We start from the raw sequence: 19,405 nt of genomic DNA, 5'->3' as shown, positions 1-19,405 counted from the left end.
GCAAGTGAGGTATACATTATAGACACATAGATCTGGGTTGTTCATAATCAATGTTGCCCCCAGTAAGCTTCATTTATATGGGTTAGTTATATATCTCTGACCACTTTATTTAAAACTTCAATATTTCTTCCCTTCCACCTTAGAACTTCCTACTATTCTTCTTGCTATTAAAATCCAAGCAGAGACATTGGTTGCTGCACTTAGATGTGGTGGAGAAAGTGAAAAATGCTTCTGCTCAGATTCTCTGTCAAGAGTTTGCTGGAGCCACAGTGGGGCAGCAAGCACCTTAGATTATTCCAGAGTAAACCACAGGAATCAGGTTCTACATTCTGAAAAGAAACTCCACTAAACCTTTATAACCAGATCAGAGCTAAAATACACACGTCTGGAATTGCACCTGTCTAAGATCTAGGGAGACTGAGCAGCCAGGATGATATGTTTTTGAGGAATGTAAAGGGTGTTAACATAAACCCCCAATCCCATACAATTCAATTTCAGAAAAGTATTTAGGGACTGTGCTAAAATAGCATCTCCAAGCTTGCTATGGCAAGATGATGCTCAGGTTTTCCATGTGCAGGGGAAATGATGAAGGTAAGGTTGAGGATGGGAAATTTGCAAGATAATATTTCATCAGTTTGTTTTAACTTGTAGTTGAACTATAAAGAACCTCCAGAAGGCTTGAAAATTTCGTAAGCCCTGCCAAGAGTATAGAGATTCAAAATGGAGATACTGCCTTTATAAGAGATATGGGTGTCCTTTTAAAATTCCTTGCCCAATGTGCCTTAATATTAAAACACAGATCAGCATAAATATCATTGTGACTCAAATAGAGATTCAACCAATTAGGGATGTCACTAGCCCATGAGACACTTTGTTTTGTAGCTTAGCTCTAGAGTACATGGCTAGTCCAAAGAAGTTCAGACCTAGACATTGTTTTCCTGCATTAGATGCCCTTGTGGAGGGTACAACCTGCACATCAATATGTGGTGGCCTTGAAACTAAGCTTTCAATGCCTTCTGTATGTCCAAACTATACTATTCTTTATGCACTTATACTTTGTAAAGTCTATGATCATCATCTTGATTTTTTTTTTTTTTTTTTCTGAGACGGAGTCTTGCTCTGTAGCCCAGGCTGGAGTGCAGTGGCGCGATCTCAGCTCACTGTAAGCTCCGCCTCCTGGGTTCACCCCATTCTCCTGCCTCAGCCTCCAAAGTAGCTGGGACTACAGGCTCCCGCCACCAGGCCCGGCTAATTTTTTGTATTTTTACTAGAGATGGTGTTTCACCATATTAGCCAGGATGGTCTCGATCTCCTGACCTCATGATCCGCCCGCCTCGGCCTCCCAGAGTGCTGGGATTACAGGCGTGAGCCACTGCGCCCGGCCATTATCTTGATTTTTAAATGACAAATCTAGAGAATGGCTGAGAAGGGATTTATCTGAATCTATACCTGCTACCATAAAAATCAATATAGTTTCTGTTACAGAAAGCTGCCTTCTACTTCCACCTCTTATTCATTAAAAAATGGTTAGGGTATTAATCACTATGAAAGTGCTGTAGGTTTTGTTAAAGAGAGTAGGATAGTGTCATGCCTTTTTGGGACAACCTGAGATGTGATTTAAATCTTTAAGGCTAAGAGTTTACTACTTGTTCTCAGTGAGCTGTTTCAATTAACATGAGTTTTTCATTTATTTTTGGTCAACACAAATGGGTGTAGTTTAGTTAACAATAATTTTTTTGCTGTTTTCACAATGAGAAATAAACAAGTCTGTCTCTTTTTTAAAAATAATTTTATTTCTCATAAAGCCCCATTATAAAATATATCTATAAAGAAAATTGTATTAATTACATAAAAATTGTTTACTCATTATAAATGAACAGATCTATTAAAAGATACACAAAGTAAAAAGCTAAAGAAAACAGCTGATGATAAATGGCAATAAAGAAAATCTTAAATTTAATAACAGATGAAATTTAGGTAGCTTGTTCAACAAACTTTACTATCAGAAAGACTTAGGGTTGAATTCTAGTTCTTCCACTTCATTTTCATGTCATTTAAACCTCCTGAGACTCATTCTTTTCTCTGTACATGTAGTAATAATTGTAACCTCACCCATCATTATAAAAAACGTAAATGAGCAGCTATAGGAAAGTTATCTGGCACAAAGTGCCTTCTTTGTGCAAAGTGTACATTCAATAAATGTTATTTTCTCCTGTGAAAAAATATAGTAGCTAGAAAGCATTTCAGAACCACAAAGTAACTCACCAACTTAAATTCCTGATTCTGTAATTTCTTAGGATACACCTCTATGTTGGGGACAACAGTGTGGGTCTAGAGTTTCCAATGTCTTCCAGGAGTTCTTGGGACCCATCATGAGAAGGAAGTGGTGGGTCGTGGAATAAATGTGGGTGCAGTGGAGTGTATTGCTTATTCAGGCTTCTTTCTTTTCTAGTGTCCTCCAAAGACTCCAAAAGAGCAAGACTGTCTTATTCTATTTGAAGTATCTTGAGGAGCTAGATAATGATGGCACAGGTATGGCCAAGAGCGCCTAGGGTCTGGGTCAGCCACTGGTGTGAGTCTTTTGCGTATGGACTGTCACAGGCAATCAGAACTAACTAGGCATACAGCTGTTCTCTCCAAAGTCTTTAGATCTGTGCCTGAGTACTATGTGATAGTGCCAAAGGAAGGAAGTGCCTGCTGAATTAATATTGTTTTCAGTCTATTTTTGAGAGTAAGCATGCCTTTCTTTCCCACATCCTCACCAAAGTGACTTTATTCACTGTAAACTTGTTATTCTGAAATGATGATTCAAAAGCAAGATGTGTTTCCTTCCTTTTCCTAAAGACTTGATTAATTATCTAAGGGCAGATCTTTAAGGACAGCTAAAACACCATTTTCCCTCCAAAACCCAAGCTTTTAAAATGCACTAAATTATTTGAGTAAACCATTTGCAATTTTATTTTCTTTTTGCTTTTTATGCATAGACCAAAACCACCAACCCAAAAGATTCTTTTCAGTGTACAAACTATGCCCTGAGAATAAGTTAGGTATTCCTGAAAGATATTTTAACTCTATCAAGCCAATGAATGGGCATCCAGGAAAAAGAATTATTAAACACAAGACTGACTGGTGTTTAAGTATTAAAGTCCATTTCTATTTAACTGTTCAACCCACACTGACATATTTTAAAAATTCTTATTCTGAGAATTCAATGTTTTCTTATGTCTGTATCAGTCCTTAATACCCACCAAGGAGCAGTCGTGGGAGGAACTGCAATGTTGTTCACACACAGAGTATTTTCCTGTTCTTCCTTTTGCTTTATTACTATGTTTCCTAAGAAAATGACACACAAACCATTGATTTTGAAAAGTGGCAGTAGTCTGGAATTCTTCTGTTGGGGGAAATTTTTTTCTGTTGAGGGAAAGTTGTTATTTGGTCATTAAGATTATTGAGATTCCTCTTAGAATCAAGTATTCAACATTTAAATTCCTCTGACTATATATTTGTTGGTATTATAAAAAGTAGACTCATCTCCAAATTAGTTAGTCTGCCTAGTTATGCTATTCCAATCTGCTAGATACTTGGTTTAAGTTCTTCCTATGCATAATAAAGAATTTTCCTTTTGTAAACTTTATGATTTATACCTTAGCTCTTCTACTGTGAAAATCTAGCTTCATCACCCTTAGCCAACAGAAGGCAACGATGAAAACAATATTGAAATGTTATAACCCAAATATCTGCCTTTACTACCGATAATCCTCAGTTATTTTGTGAGCTTTGGCTGCATGGATGTAGACTGCTTATTCAGCAGTGAGCTAAGATCAGCCTCAGTTTTTCCAGTAAGTAGGAGTGAAGGAGTAAGTGGGAGTGTCCACATGATAGATATCTCTTTTCCAGGTTTTGCAATGGAACAAATATGGTTGCTGCTGCTTCTAACAATTAGAGTGCTTCCAGGGTCTGCTCAGTTCAACGGCTACAACTGTGATGCCAACCTCCACAGTAGATTTCCTGGTAAGTGTAAGCCTAATCTATTCTCTAATTGCTTCTGGAAGAGTGATTATATTTGAAGAGCAAGTCATTTAAATATATATGAAGAACAGGGGGCTATCTCTTTACATTAAGTGGATATTAACAAATGGCAAATGATAAGTCATTTTTCTGGAGCTGTAATTTACATCCATATTAACATACAAAGTGTTCATCATAGTTAATATTATTATAATGGCTGCTCACAGATATGAAAAATATTGCCTACTGTGTAAAAAATTGGGAGAGACTAATTTCATTAAAAATTTTTGTCTTTTTTTCTCATAAATTAATTCAGACTTTAAAAAACTGCTCTTAAATGCTAATATATTTATTTAGGAATAATCTTAAGAAAATGATTGTGAAATATTGTGCAATACAAAAAAATGCTATTTCAATGAAATGATGATTACCACCAAAGTACACAGGTGAGCTTCAGAATGAATTTCACAGAAACCCATCAACATTATGACAAATACGAGATTTGGCAACATTGATGGGCATGTCCCACAGGTTTCTAAAACCTGCACCCAATGAGAAGTTACTCAAGGTTTTACCTAGGTATTCATCATTTTATATTAGCTAAAGTAATGGAACCACAGTTCAACATTTACAAAATAAATATTAGATAATTCGAAACACTTTTCCAAGCCTGCCATGCAAATGGAATCTCTTTGGCCGTGGTTTACATTCTCAAAACCTGCCAGTCCTCCTGTGTTTGGAGCATGCTATGAAACAGCAAACCTGCATAGAGCAATCAGTAGGTAGTTACGTAGATAAAGTGCGATTTCTACAACAGAGCCTACATCAGAAATTGTCTGAATGTCTTCATGAACTTAGACCTAGGATGTAAGCACTTGGTTTGTTAGTAAAATATGAAGGTCATGGTGGGAATGACCAAAGGAATTCGAGAAAAGTATGCTAAAGCAGAGTTGTTAATGGCTTTGAATATCAAAAATGAGCTTTTTTTACATTTATTATTATGGAAAATTTCAAATATATACAAAAGTAGAGGTTAGTAGAAAGAGCACGCATATTGATTATCTAGCATTATCAATTATTAACATTTATAAATTTTGTTTGATCTTTGCCCTTACCACTCCCATCTCTGGCATATATAAAATAAATGTATTATTCATGCTTTGGTGTTTATATGTGATGGAAAAGAACTTAAAAATCATTATCTTTACGTATACGTCTAATAAGCCCAACAGTAATTTCCTAATATCATTAAATTCAGCCAAGTTGCCTCTAAAATCTTCACATAGAGTATTTGTTGATATATCTTTTATTTCATTTTGTTTTATAACAGTTCTCCTCTGTCCTTTGCTTTTACAAAATGCTGTTTATCTCTTTGAGCAGTTTGGTCATTTGTCTTGTAGAGTTCTGACACCGGATTTGGCCAACTGCAACTCTCAGTTGTCATTGAACAGGCTCCTCTTTCCTGTCTATCTCGTAAACCAATGAGAGCTAGAAGTTTAAGTAAATTCAAGTACAATTATTTTGGCGAGAACGTGTGTTATGTAGTGTAATAAAAGTGTTTTCTCTTAATTTTGAATGCAATCAAAAGTCACTGAGTCTTTTTAAACATACTTTTTAAGAGATTTGATGTGGTCACATTTTGCTTTAGGAAGAGACATTAGGAGAAGTGTGCAAGATAGAATCAAGTTAGAATAGATTAGAGGCAGAGAGAAATATCCTGAAGGCAGTGGCAGTGGAAGCACTACAAGGGGACAGTTATTAAGAGATATTTTTGTGGTAGACTCAGCAGAAATGGAGAATTGATTTGATTTGGGAGGTGAGAAAGAGAAGATTAAAGGGCGTTTTTAACTGGAACAGTTGGATGTTGATGCTGTTAATTGACAAGAAAAACACAGGACACTTGCATGTTTTAGAAAGGAAGTTCAAGTTTGGAAATAATGGGCTTGAGGCATTTTCAGAATATATAGTGGCAGTTTCTTTCTATTCAGTAGTAGGAAATATGGACCTGGGTCTGAGAAGAGAGATCAAAACTGAAGATTGCTGTATGAGAGTTGATTCCCTGTGCAGTGGATAAGCAATGAGTAGGGAGTAGGAAAATAAAAAGTATGAAAATAGACTACGATTTAGATAAGTTTCGTGGTTGGAAAAAAAAAAAAAAAAAAGGAGCAACCTGAGCCAGGAATTGAAACAAAAGAAAGGAGCAACCTGAGGCAGGAGTTGAAATCAGTTCCTGGGACTATAGAGGCCTGAGCATACATGAGTAAAGGGGAGTATTAAAAAAATGGAAATTCTAATAAAGAACAATTGATGAAATGAGAAAAGAAAATACCGAAGCAATCAGTGGTACAGATGAAGGAGTTAACCTTGGAAAAGTAGTAGCTGTTTGTTTGATTTAAGAGAGAAGGGGAGATAAAGACACAGTTGGAGAAGGCGAGAGACACTAATTGTGTTCACTCCCTCAGTGTAGTGGGAAGCAGTGGCTCTCATCAGAGAGATGAGGGTCTCATCAAGCCATGACCCTGTTATGGATGGATAAGAAGGCCAAGTAATAAAATGATTGCTCAACAGAGAAGATCTGACTGGTGTGGTAGTTATATACTTGTAAAGGTGGATAAGATATGTTAAAGAGCTGTGAAATAACTATGACAGGAAAACGAAGTATTTATCATATGGTGAATTTTTAAAAAATCATGTTAAAAAGTCTGTTTACAATGGCATCTACTGACCACCTGTATCAAAATCATATGGGTTAGTTGTTAAAAGTGGGACTCAATCTGTTTCACCTCAAATAAGTGATGTTAGAATCTCTGAATGGGGTCTTGGGAATCTGTATCTTAAACCCTGCAGATGAATCTAATGTACATTTATGGTTAAGAACAACTGATAGTGTATTCTATCATTTTCTTGAGCCAATTATTCCAATTAAAAGCACAATTATTTGTTGCGGAAATATAACTAAAAACAGAATCTTCTCCCAACCTAGAAATCCTCTCTGCCTAGGTAGTAGAGAAATAAAAAACACTTTTATCATTAAATAAGCATTAAACCAGAATGTGATGCACATCACAGGTAATCAGTAAGAGATTACAAAAACAGAAAGAAACCTCGCCCATTTATATAGCCAAGCAGAGACAACTCATTACATATGTTTTCAATATAGACAATAACTAGTCCTCAAGTAAGAGGACTTGACAGGACCATTTGTCACACATATGAATCCTCACTTTACCTGGTAAGTAGGGTGACCATCTGTGTTAGCTGATTTGTTTTATCCAGAGGAAAAAGTAACTTCCCATATCTTTATGACAGGAGGTAATTTTGCAATTTGGAGCAAGGCTCACATCAAAATTAGGCTCCTACCCTAAGCGCAGAAACAGGGACATAAGGCTACCATCTCCCTTGATGTTTACATTTCAAAGAGATGGCTCTCAGATCCTTGAGAAAGACATTCCTGGGTCATAAAGCTTACAAGAATCCTATCTAGTTTTCAAGTGGATTAATACACACTTAAAAGAGAGGAGAAAGTACTTCTAATTACAAGTTTTCTAAAGTAAATGCTGTCAGAAAAAGGGAGGGAGAAGTCTCTTCCTCTATTTTCAATTTTATTTTTGTTTTGTTTGTATTTTTTCTTACACACATCAGCACTTTAGGTATTATCTGGGTTAGGCAACAAACACCCAAACTTTCCAGATGTATATTCATAAACACATACACCCATAAACACACACACACACACACAGTTACAATTTTAAAATTTGTATTTAAAAAACACTAAATTTGTATTTTAATAACACAAATGTTAATAAAATCTAAATAACGCTGAAGTCCCAGGGGAGACTGTATTTAGATGGGTATTATTTAACCCATTTTTTTGGAGGTTGTTTGCAAAAATATCAGAGTGAGCAAATAAAGCCTAAAGATTAATTGCTTACTGCCCTCTTGACTGTCAGTATCTCTTCCACATCATGATCACCCTTGATGTCATCAGGAGCTCCACAAGCTGCTCAGAGCCTAAGCAATGGGATGGAATGAGAATGAGTCTGGCAAAGGAAAGGGACTATCTAAATGCAAAGCAATGTTAATAATGATGAGAGTAATCATCTCACCCTATCTGACCTTTGCTGTTTCATGACATTAGAACTATTTTCTTTAATTTCCATGGCATTTATCCTGGGGCCAAGAGACGCACCATGGTCTAATTCATTTAAATTTAAAGGAATGCCATTTAATTTTAGAGGTGGTTAACTCTTGGTTATCCAAGCTAATAGCAAAAAGCAGACTCATGAACCACTAAAATTACAGTTGTGATGATTCTAGAATAAAACTCAAAGTATAGTTGAATTTAGAGTACCAAGGAATTATTTGGTTAAAGTAAAACATACAGATGAATATACTTGGCCTTTGTGACTGGTGTATATTTTGTGAAGCCAGCCCCCCTTCTTTGGAAGTATATGAGGATGAGGCTAAACTTTCTGGCCTCTAAAGAAATCTTTAATGATAAAGGCACATCCAAGGAGAGAAATGGCCTTATAGCACAAGAAACTTTATGGCTTGACACTGTCTTCTGGTGAACTAAGTAGTCATGGGAAGCTGAATATGAGTCAGTGTTTCGTAACATTATGTGTAAATAATACTAATAAGGAAACAAGCAATAAGTTCCATGTTTTGAGTACCAGGCACCTCACAGAATTCTTTCATTTCTTACAGTAAACTTACAAAATCTTTTTAAATACCCCCTTTACAGTAGGAAAACTGAGGATATAAATTTGTTAAATATTGCAAATCTGCAAAATAGAGATATAAAACTAGGATTCTTTCCATCAAACAATGATGTCTAAAAATGAAATTTGAATAGTAAGTTTTAAAAATGATGTATGTATGGAGATTCTCAATGGAAATTGCCACGTCTAAGGATCTGAAAAGTCATGTGTTAGGGGAATTTGTTTAGTCTTTTCAAGACCTGCTTGACTAAGGAAATCTTTTATTTGGTAATATTTTTAATATTTTAATATTCAATGAACACAAGTGTTCCACAGGAGGTAAAATTGAGAATCAATTATTTAATCAATAGAATTCATGAGTGAGTTCAGTAAAATGAACTGACTAATTTTGTGTTAGGCTTTGCTTAACCATGGCATTTTTCTGTGCCCAAAGACAAAGTAAGAGAGGTTAGTGGAATAGTTATCCCAGGGAATATGTTCTGGTTCTCTGTGTAGAAAGGAAAGCCCAATTCTCCTTTATTCCTACTTTTTAGTGGTAGTGCTTTGGTCTCCAAGCTGTCAAGAGGATGCCTGCTTTCCACTTTGCACCTGTGACTGCAATTACTACAACAGATGAGGCCGAAGAACAGATCCAGGCAGCTATTGCTGATCACATTCTGATTAATTTACAATGATAAAATGCAGTGGAGAAAATAGCAATTAGCAAGTTCAATGAGTAATTCAGGGTCCATATTCTCCCATATTTTAATAACAGCGTTCTTCATTGCATGAATTTTCACTTTTTCTGTTTTTATAAATAAAACCCATTTGCTTTTTTTTCTGCCTGAAAAAGATGACCAAACTTTTCTGGTTCCAAAGAATGTGGAGCAGCAAGTGTGATTATAAGTCTGCAAAGTTTGCCTCAGACTGCATATGAATTTCCTAGAGCACTGGAAACAACAGCTTGCATTTGCTAACGAGAAACAGATGTTGTGATGAAAAACTGAGGCGGCACAAAACCTGTTCAATATACAGAGGAAACTTCAATTCCTAATCCACTTTAAGTTCTTCATCAGCTGTTGGTATTTCGTGTAGATGAAATATCAATACCCCTTTAGGACTTCTAGCTCTTTTAGCACCAAAACCTCAATCTTATATAAAAACTTGGTAAGAGCAAATTTTAACTTTCAAAAATGAATTAAAACAACATATGTAGCATCTGTTCTCTAGGCAATTTGTAAGCCCATGTAGTACCAAATATCACCACTCTCGTTTTACAGATAAAAGCAGAACTGATATATAAATTATTATTATGGTCTACAAAGATGGTATAAATTAATATTGGAATATTTATTGGAGCCCAGAATGTAAATTATTTTCAGGTGAGATTTTCTACCATGCCACAAAGCACTCTGTAGCATACAGAAAATGTTCCTCCCACTATATTGAACAGATTGCTGTTTATACTATCAGTTTTAAACCAATACTACTTTTAAGTACATACAAACCAGTACATCAATACTAATGTAATGATATTCACAGGAATCTCTGCATCTGAACTGTACAGCGCCTCCTGCCTGCTCACTGTAGACTAGCCACTGTACCCCTGTCCTCTCCAGTTGCTTCTGATTCCCCAAGACTGCATGTCACACATGCTCAGGAAAGATCCACTTAGGTTCTTTGCTCTGGACTCCTTGACCACAGTGCTACAGGCACCACCGCCAGAAATGCTTTTTTATGAAAACACTGCCCCGCTTGGCGTAGCTGCCTTTTGTTGTGGGCTGCTCTGCTTCCTCCGGGTATTAAACTGCTATGGTTTACAAAATGAGACAGAGATGGGGGTAAGAGAAGAGGCTGATCCTGTTCCCAATTTTGTTTCACACATTGCCACTGGAGCACTAAAGGAGGCTTACTTAGATTCAGCCTTACAGAGTATTTTATGAGCCTTCTATCATTGAGATTCAAAACCAGTCAGTTCTTCAGACGAGAAAGGGAGTCAGATGCAGTTCTAACTCCTTCATGATTCTTGTCTCTCTCCCTCCCATCCCTTTTACAGCCAAACTTTTCTCTCTTGAAAGCATGTAAATCAGACAAATCGATATTTGGTAGGAGGCTTAAACTCACCAGGTGAAATCCACCTATGAGCTATCTTCTGTCCAGTCAAAATACAAAGCTGTGACTTAGCACCTGAATTGACTGAGAAGTTGTAACATCAGCATCACCTGGAAGCTTGTAAGAAATGCAGAAACTCAGGCCCCAGCTCAGATCTACTGAATCAGAATCTGCATTTTTATAAGATTCTTTGGTGATTCATCTGCACAGTAAAGTATAAGAAGTGCTGGTTAGAACATGGTACCCATGATGGTCTACTAGCTTTATGTTGTTACAAAACCACACAGTATTTACACTAGCCCGAGCTGGCCATCGTGCACTTGCTTGCTATTAATAGTAATAGGTATCAACAAACCTATCACTGTTAAAAATTCATTTTTAATGGGGTAAGATAACTAGTCACCAAGGCTAATACACTTAAAGAGATAAAATACAAATAAATTGCAATAATCAATTAATTTTATATTATTTAATGAGTTGCATTTTCTCAATTTGAAGTTAGACATGAAGGATTTTGATGTTCATTGAAAACTCTGAAAACAGAGGCATCATCTCAGGCAGTTGGCAGAATACAGATAGATGAACATTCAAGATGAACCCACATCAACTGTACACATATTTTGTTTGTAAATGTTGGAACTTGATATTAAAGACTTACACACCATTGAAATAAATGTATTTTAATAAATATTTGCTGAGTATTTGTTATATACTCTAGGAAAACCCAGAACACTCTATTAGTTTATAATTTAACAGGACAGTAAATATCCACTCTCAGATATAATGTAAGTGAGACAGTAGACCCACAGTTAAAGTGAGATAGGATAGAACATGAGGGGATGATTACACTCCATTGGGAAAATTACAGAAAGGCTCATTAAAGGTCAGCTTTGAAATTATTTTTCTGTTTTATTTCTCTTCTTATCTGAATACTCTCATTGGTAATTTCAGCTATTACTATTATTATTGATATACTGAGTATTTGGTAATTCTCAAATTTGTATTTCTTGTTTTCTGTCCCCAAATATTAGACTCATATTTCCAACTATCTGCTGTACATTTCTGCTTGAATGTCTCATATGTAAATCAGCCTTTCAAAAACTGAGCTTATCATCTTTCTCCCTGAATTTTTTTTATCTTAGAGCATAATCCACCCACTCATCAAAGCTAGAAACCTACACATCAGTGACATCCCTTTTTCTCCATGCAGTCTTCTAATCACTTCCTTATAGAATCTAACCAGTTGGAACTATTTCATTTCTTCCTAACAATCCCTTTCAAACACCTCTTTGCTACCAAGACAAGGTTGTTTATAATGTTGTTTACAAATCTCTAGTATATCATTATCAGGCTGTATTGTAATTGCTTACTTTTCTTCTGTCTTCTTTATTTAGTAAGTTCCTTAAAGAAATGGGGTCTTTTGTTAATGTTGTTATCTCAAAGTCTAGCACAGAGACTGGCACATGATATGTACACAATAAATGCTTTCCTGAAACACGTTGTTGATATGAAGTGGCATGTAGTTTAGATCTTGAAAATAAATAAAACCAATTGCCTCTAGACTAGTAGAAAATTTATGGTACTGATTTTTCATGCTTGATTCTTGTGCATCTCATCTTTTTTTTTTTTTCCTTTGAGACAGAGTCTCGCTCTGTCGCCAGGCTGGAGTGCAGTGGCACACTCTTGGCTCACTGCAACCTCTGCCTCCTGGGTTCAAGCAATTCTCATGCCTCAGCCTCCCAAGTAGCTGGGATTACAGACATGCGCGACCACACCTGGCTAATTTTTGTATTTTTAGTAGAGATGAGGTTTCACCATGTTGGCCAGGATGGTCTCGATCTCTTGACCTCGTGATCCACCCACTTTGGCCTTCCTAAGTGCTGGGATTACAAACGTGAGCCACCACACCCAGCCTCCCCATCCTTTTTCTTTTACAGTATACACTGAACTCCAGAATTTCTTTTCATACAGATGTTTACTTTTTCAGATCAATGATGAAGAAATATCTTGAGTCATTGCACTACAGTGCTGAGTACCAGCCTACAGCCAAATTTTGGAGTGTTGCCATCTTTGTATTGCAGAATACATGTGTGCAAATTCTTTGAATAATTTATTAATCTGTACTCATTATTCTATAAAATAACTGGAAAATATTAAGCATTCTGATGCTAGTGAAGGGAAATGAAGGCTCCGATGGTATTGAGATGATCTGAAAATGATGCAGTCTATCAAAAGCCTCACCATTAGCCTCAATTAAATGCTGTTAGATTTAAGCAAGTTGAGTATAAAATTGTTAAAACAAGAAAAAAGTTAGATGTATTATTAGATATGTAAATAATACATGCAAATATATTTTCAGTAATTGTGTGTAAAGGACAAGGTGTAATTAAATGTTCTAGGAATAGAACTTTATTGGGGGTAAAGAAGTTGAATGAATCCTTATTCGTATATATAGAACTGGATCCATACCTTCTTTACTTCCATTTATATAGTAACCACATTCTATGAACCTCAAATCAGGACACATTTTATACACAGAGAGACAGATGGCTGACAATATGACAGGATATTTAAAATTTGCAAAATTTTAGAAAATCTGAGATACATAAAACCATTGCCTGATAGATGGACGACAGAGTACATAACATTATTTTACCCTATTCAATTGAATATTCAATTATTGTTAATTTCTATGAAAAGCTTAGCTTGATTAAGATAAGGGGAAAAAACATTGCTGTTTTGGCAATGTAACTGCACATAAACTCTGTCTTCAGGCCTGCCATTTGACATACTTAGTATCTTTAAACATAAAACATTAAAAATCAAACCCCTAAAGATATCTACTCATTAGGTTGTTTAGTAGTCTTGAACATCATAATTCAGGCCAGGGATTGGACAGTAAACTTAAAAAATGTAGCTGTTGAGAGCAACTGTTATTCAGTAACTCTGAAAAAACTCTCTCTCCTTTTGGCAGAAATTGCCCTTTGGCAACTTGAGGTATCCTTCTTTTTTCCTCCTCAAAGCCTCACAAATGGTAAAGTTGTGCTGAATGGATGTCTTTAGTACCTACAATCAGGAAAAGAATGTGTTTCTCTGACAACAGTGAAAAGTCCTTAGAAAACTGGGTTAGGAAAGATTTGGACAGATCTCTTTTCTTACACTGCAGAAAGCCTTTAGTTTGTCATCATATCTTAAAGTGGGATAAGCTTGTAGCAAATTCAGTTTCATTGCAGGAGTTACAAATTGGTTATAAGAAAACAGAAAAGAGCACTACATCTGGTCACAGTAATAATTTGCCATTTGTTAAGATATTCTAAGCATTAATTAATCCCCTTAAACAGAGCTGAGGAAACTGGTCTTTAGTTGGTTTATGTTAAGAAGAATGATACCTCTCTTTTGTGACATATTCATTAATAGGTATTCACTTTGGTATATTTATGGTATATCAAGGAGTGCAGTGATACTTGTTCTATTTCACCAAGCATAAAGTGAAGTTGTAGTGAACTCTCTAACAGCTGAGGATTTGATTTGACATTCAGGTAGATGGTATCTTAGGCCATTTTATATATAAAGGTTCCCTGCGATCTCACCTGTGTCTAACACATGTCCTCATTGCCTGCTATTTCCTCCTTTGCATTTTAATTACAAATGGATGGGAACTACCTGGCTCCCAGCCAGCCTGAGCATATTTCATTATTCACATTTGTCCCCTCTGTGTTATAAAATTTCCACTCCTCTATCTAGCTAACTCCTACTGATACTTCAAGACTGAGCTAATGCCATCTTCTCCAGGAAGCCATTCCTAACCAGCTGGTCTGGGCAAAGTTGGCCTTCTACGCTACTCCATAGCTCTCCACGCAATCTTTCTGTCAATGTGGGTCACGCTAATGTGTCTGTCTCCTCTAATGGACTGTAATATACAGGAGTTCCCTTTATCTGCAGTTTCATTTTCATAGTTTCAGTTAACTGCAGTCAACTGTGTTCAGAAAATACTAAGTGGAAACCATAAATAAACAATTCACACATTTTAAATTGTATGCCCTTATGAGTAGTGTAAAGAAATCTCATGCTATTCAGCTCCATCCTGCCCAGGATGTGAGTCATCCCTTTGTCCAGCTTATCCATGGTACATTATCTACTAGTCACTGAGGAGCCATCTTGGTTATCAGATTGACTGTCTCAACATTGCATTGCTGTTCTCAAGTAATCCTGATTTTACTTAATAATACTTTACTCATAATAATTATTAGCATTATTGTTAATTTCTTACTGTGTCTAATTTATAAAATCAACTTTATCATAGGTATGTATGTATAGGAAAGAACATACTATATATAAGTTTCATTATAATCTGTGGTTTCAGGCACCCACTGGGAGTCCTGGAATGTATCCCTAGAAGATAAGAGAGGACTCCTGTGCTTGGGAATATGACCACTATGTTTTGAATCCTCAGTGCACTCTGTTGCTCCAGTACCTTATATGATTAATTAGCTAATTACTCACTGGAGTACATTGGTTAATATAAAACCTTTCCGCCTATAGGACTTACAGTTTATTAAGAAAAATATACAAACCCATATATGATCCTAAGGCAATACAACAGCATAAAACAGAGTGGCATACCTTAGACTTGGGATCAGGTCAAGTATTTGGGTAAATAAAATGTGAAACCCGAAGAATGAGTAGGAGTTACTTAGGCAAAGCTTTGGGGTAGGCGGAGCATTCCAAACAGAAGAAAGAGCTCTGATACACGTACTTTGTGTGTGTTCCTGTATTGTGCTTCCAAAAATGCCCACAGTACTTTAGTGAGGAATAATTTACATATAATAAGATGTGCCAATCTTCAGGGTACTGCTTGAAATGTTAACACATGTTTATACTTATATACCCTCCACCCAAATCAAGATAGAGAACATTTTTATCTTTCCCCCAATTGTTCTCATGCTCCTATTGTAGGCAATTCCACCCCAGGAGGTAACTACTTTTCTGGTTTCTATCACTCAAGGTGATGCATTTAAAGACATGAAAAATGTTCAGATTTAAATTTAGGAAGCAAGGTTGATAGAAGAGAGAGAGAGGGAGGAGCATGCAGAGGTAGGCAGGTAACAGATTATGGAGAGACTTGAGCACCTAGTTCAAGATTTGGGCTTTTGGCCTATGTGAAAAAGTAGCTGTTGAAAATCTGAGCATGAGGATGGCATGACTGGATTAATATATTAATGGCTGTACTAATTGAAGGACATTAAGACTGGAAATAAAGGAACCAGTTAGGAAGCTAGTGCAATATTTCAGGGGAGAGATAATGATGGCATGAGCAAAGGAATAGCATGTAGATAGAGAAAAATCAGTAGATTTGAGATACACTTCATAGATACTCATAAACATTTATTAAAATAAACTACTATTTTAGAAAAAAGTATCATTTAAAAATTATCTTTGCATTTAAATAGTTAATGTTGCTGAAGGCTATGGAGATAGCCCCTTAATTTTAAGTGGTGTTTATTATTTTCTAGGTTGGCAAAGTATACTTCATAATTAATTCATTATTTTTCCACCAACAAAGGAAATATTGCATCGATTTTCCTATAACACCTAGCCTTTTGCCTTTTGGCCATGAAAAAGATTTTTCATCTTTCTTTATAGGTAATTTTAATGAGTTTAAACTTACTACAAAACATAGACATTTCCATATTGCTTATTCACATTCCCCAAATATGACTCACTTTGCTAGAAAAAAAGCCCAGTATGTATATAGAATAAACACTCTAAAGAGATAATGCTATTGAACATTTCTACTGTTAAATTAGGACTGAATTATTTATGCAAGTTAATTCTATGCTAAAAACCTTGAATGAAATTTACATACTACTTAGGTGAACATGCCATCATTCACCAAAAATATGTGTTATTTTGTTTGGTTTTCCTCTTTTGAACAATCAAGATCATTTCCCCATTGAAAAAAGCATAATCAGTTTTTGTTTGTTTCTACATGTTGAAAACTTGAGACTTGTTTCAGGCTCTTTATCTAATTGGTATAACAGGGTGATAAAAAATGGTAAAGTCACTCTCTTAGTTTTCTAGGGCTGCTGTAACAAAGTACCACAAACGATGTGATTTGAGACAACAGAAACTTGTGTTCTGGGGTGATTTAAAACACAGAAATTCATTGCCTCACACTTCTGGATGCCAGAAGTTCAAACTCCAGGCAGGGCCATGCTCCCTCTGAAAGTCTGGGAAGAATACTTTCTTGTCTCTTCCTAGCTTCCAGTGGTTTGGCAGCAACCTTGGGTGTGCCTGGGCTTGTAGATGCATCACTCCAATCCTCTGCCTTCTCATGGTCTCTCCCAGTGTCTCTGTCTCTTCATTAGATGTTTCTTTCATAAGGACACCAGTCATATTGAATTACAGGTTCATTCTACCCCAGTATTACCTCATCTTACCTAATTTAATCTGCAACAACCTATTTCCAAATAATGCCTAAGGTACTGAGGGTTAGGGCTTCAGCATATGTTTTTTTGGGGGGACATAATTCAACCTATAGCAATTACCAAAACTGACGAATATAAAATAATCTACCACTAGGGAATGACCTACCAGCCACTCTCCCCATTTCCTTTATACATTTTCTACACTACATGTAGAAAAATAACTAAATAGAGATATGAAGACCGTGTGTGTGTGTGTGTGTGTGTGTGTGTTCACTCCTATAGACATGGACTAGACCCCATCAGAGATAACCCATGGAGTCATGGAGAGCCATGCAAATTGTGCTTTACATTTCCATGTTTAGATCTTTTTTTTTTTTTTTTTTTTACTGAGGCATGCATAGTCATTGGCAAAATTTTCTTACAGTGAGCTGGGCATTTTTGTTCATAATATCAACACTATTTTTCATTCCCTTTCTCTCTAGTGTGATTTAATTTCGGCAAAATAAAACTGAATTCTGCTGGATGGCTTTTATTTATACAACCCGTAAGATGGGTTACCAAATACCAAAGTGCTTGACAATTTGGTTTAGGGTGGATTTCAACTGCTTTCTCCTTATACTTGGGAAAGTGCATCATTTGTAGTGATTTTCACTACTCTTGACAGGTGATCTGAATAATCCAGTTGCTCTAGTTCTGAATTTCCTCAGTAACCTGATTGGTTTCCACTCAATTCTCTGGTCATTTGGCGATACTTGATCAACACTTAATGTACATCCACTGGACATCAAGCACAAGGAAACAGAGGTGAACTGTAGTCTCTACACTCAAAGATCTCTCCTTAAATAACTAAATAAAAGGCTATTTTTCTTGTCTACTTTACTTAATAGCTGGCACATTGGATTATGGTATATCAAATATAAAAATGAGTTAAACAGATAAAGGAGATGAATAAATATATCAGTGGGATGTTAATGTTATTTATCTTTTTGCTTTTCTGACTTATGTTTGTTTTCTATATATTTTTATTTCAGCTGAAAGAGACATCAGTGTCTATTGTGGAGTGCAGGCCATTACGATGAAGATTAATTTTTGCACGGTACTTTTCTCGGGTTATTCGGAAACAGATCTGGCACTGAATGGAAGGCATGGGGACTCCCACTGCAGAGGGTTCGTCAATAACAACACCTTTCCAGCAGTGGTCATTTTTATCATCAATCTCAGCACCTTGGAGGGCTGCGGAAACAACTTGGTGGTAAGATTAGTGTGACATTGTGTGCTAGGTCTGGGGTCATAAATAAAAATCTCCCCATTTCATGAAAGAATAAGAAGCCCAATCTATCTCTCAAGAAAAAAAAAATTTAACAAATCACTTTCCTTTGACTGCACTCCCAAATATACAATTCCATCTTCCAATAATGGTTATGTTTATAGTAGTGGGGCAGTCAAAGGGCCTGAAGTCAGCTGTGCCCCTCTAAGCAGCATTATTTTGTGCGAGTGACACTGATGGATCTGTCTCTACAGTTTAGCATTAGCCATATTCCTCAGGCTTTATAAGAAAGTATCTGACCATTCAAGCAATGTTTGTTCCAGTGAGTCTGGCAGTGAACCACTTGGCCTGTTCTTTCAGTGACCTCATTTAGAAAGATGAAAGATAGAATGGGAAGCTTGTAATCTTCTTTCATGCTTACCATTGAATGATCAACACGAGTGCTTTGTAAAAAGGGGCTGTCAGTATTTCTGGTATAATATTCTTAAATGTGTGGGACTGTCCTTTGAATTTCAAAATGTTTATCATATCCAGTCTTACCATGAAATCCCAGTAGCACACTCTCTGTAGTCATTGTGAAGATTGAAACATCTCTTCAAACATTTCCACCCTGAATTAGAAATACTAGTTTGTAGCATTCATTTGTTTATTAATGCATTGAACACCAAAAATAGAATTGAATAAGGAATCGACTCTCCAGTGAATTAAAATTAATAGAAGTGAATATATTGTGAGTATAGTTAAATACTTATACTGAAATTCACTTAGTACTTTTTTTATTTTGCTTATTTAAATATAATCTTATTGGTAAATTTGCAAATATAAAAAGGAAGTGCAAAGGAAGTGCAATAAACATAATCACTTAGCCCAGGGAAGGAGATATTGACTTT

General features: G+C 36.0%; 1 protein-coding gene across 2 annotated transcripts in view; it reads left to right on the top strand.

Annotated features, from left to right (window-relative positions):
* Nucleotides 1-470: 470 nt before the first annotated feature.
* Nucleotides 471-19,405, top strand: part of ZPLD1 (zona pellucida like domain containing 1) — a 43,531-nt gene continuing 24,596 nt past the window's right edge. The window contains exons 1-4 of one of the 2 annotated variants that reach the window (XM_003261762.3): nucleotides 471-591; nucleotides 2,298-2,404; nucleotides 3,898-4,011; nucleotides 18,280-18,500. In XM_003261762.3, the coding sequence (XP_003261810.1) occupies nucleotides 3,906-4,011; nucleotides 18,280-18,500 (327 nt within the window). In that variant the 5' untranslated portion in view covers nucleotides 471-591; nucleotides 2,298-2,404; nucleotides 3,898-3,905. The remainder of the gene's footprint in view (nucleotides 592-2,297; nucleotides 2,405-3,897; nucleotides 4,012-18,279; nucleotides 18,501-19,405) is intronic. The other variant, XM_030801887.1, reaches the window with a different exon arrangement.

Source organism: Nomascus leucogenys, chromosome 21 (genome assembly GCF_006542625.1).
Source record: "Nomascus leucogenys isolate Asia chromosome 21, Asia_NLE_v1, whole genome shotgun sequence".
Taxonomy (NCBI): domain Eukaryota; kingdom Metazoa; phylum Chordata; class Mammalia; order Primates; family Hylobatidae; genus Nomascus; species Nomascus leucogenys.
The sequence above is the reverse complement of the archived record's forward strand: the minus strand, read 5'-3'. Positions and strand labels throughout refer to the sequence as shown.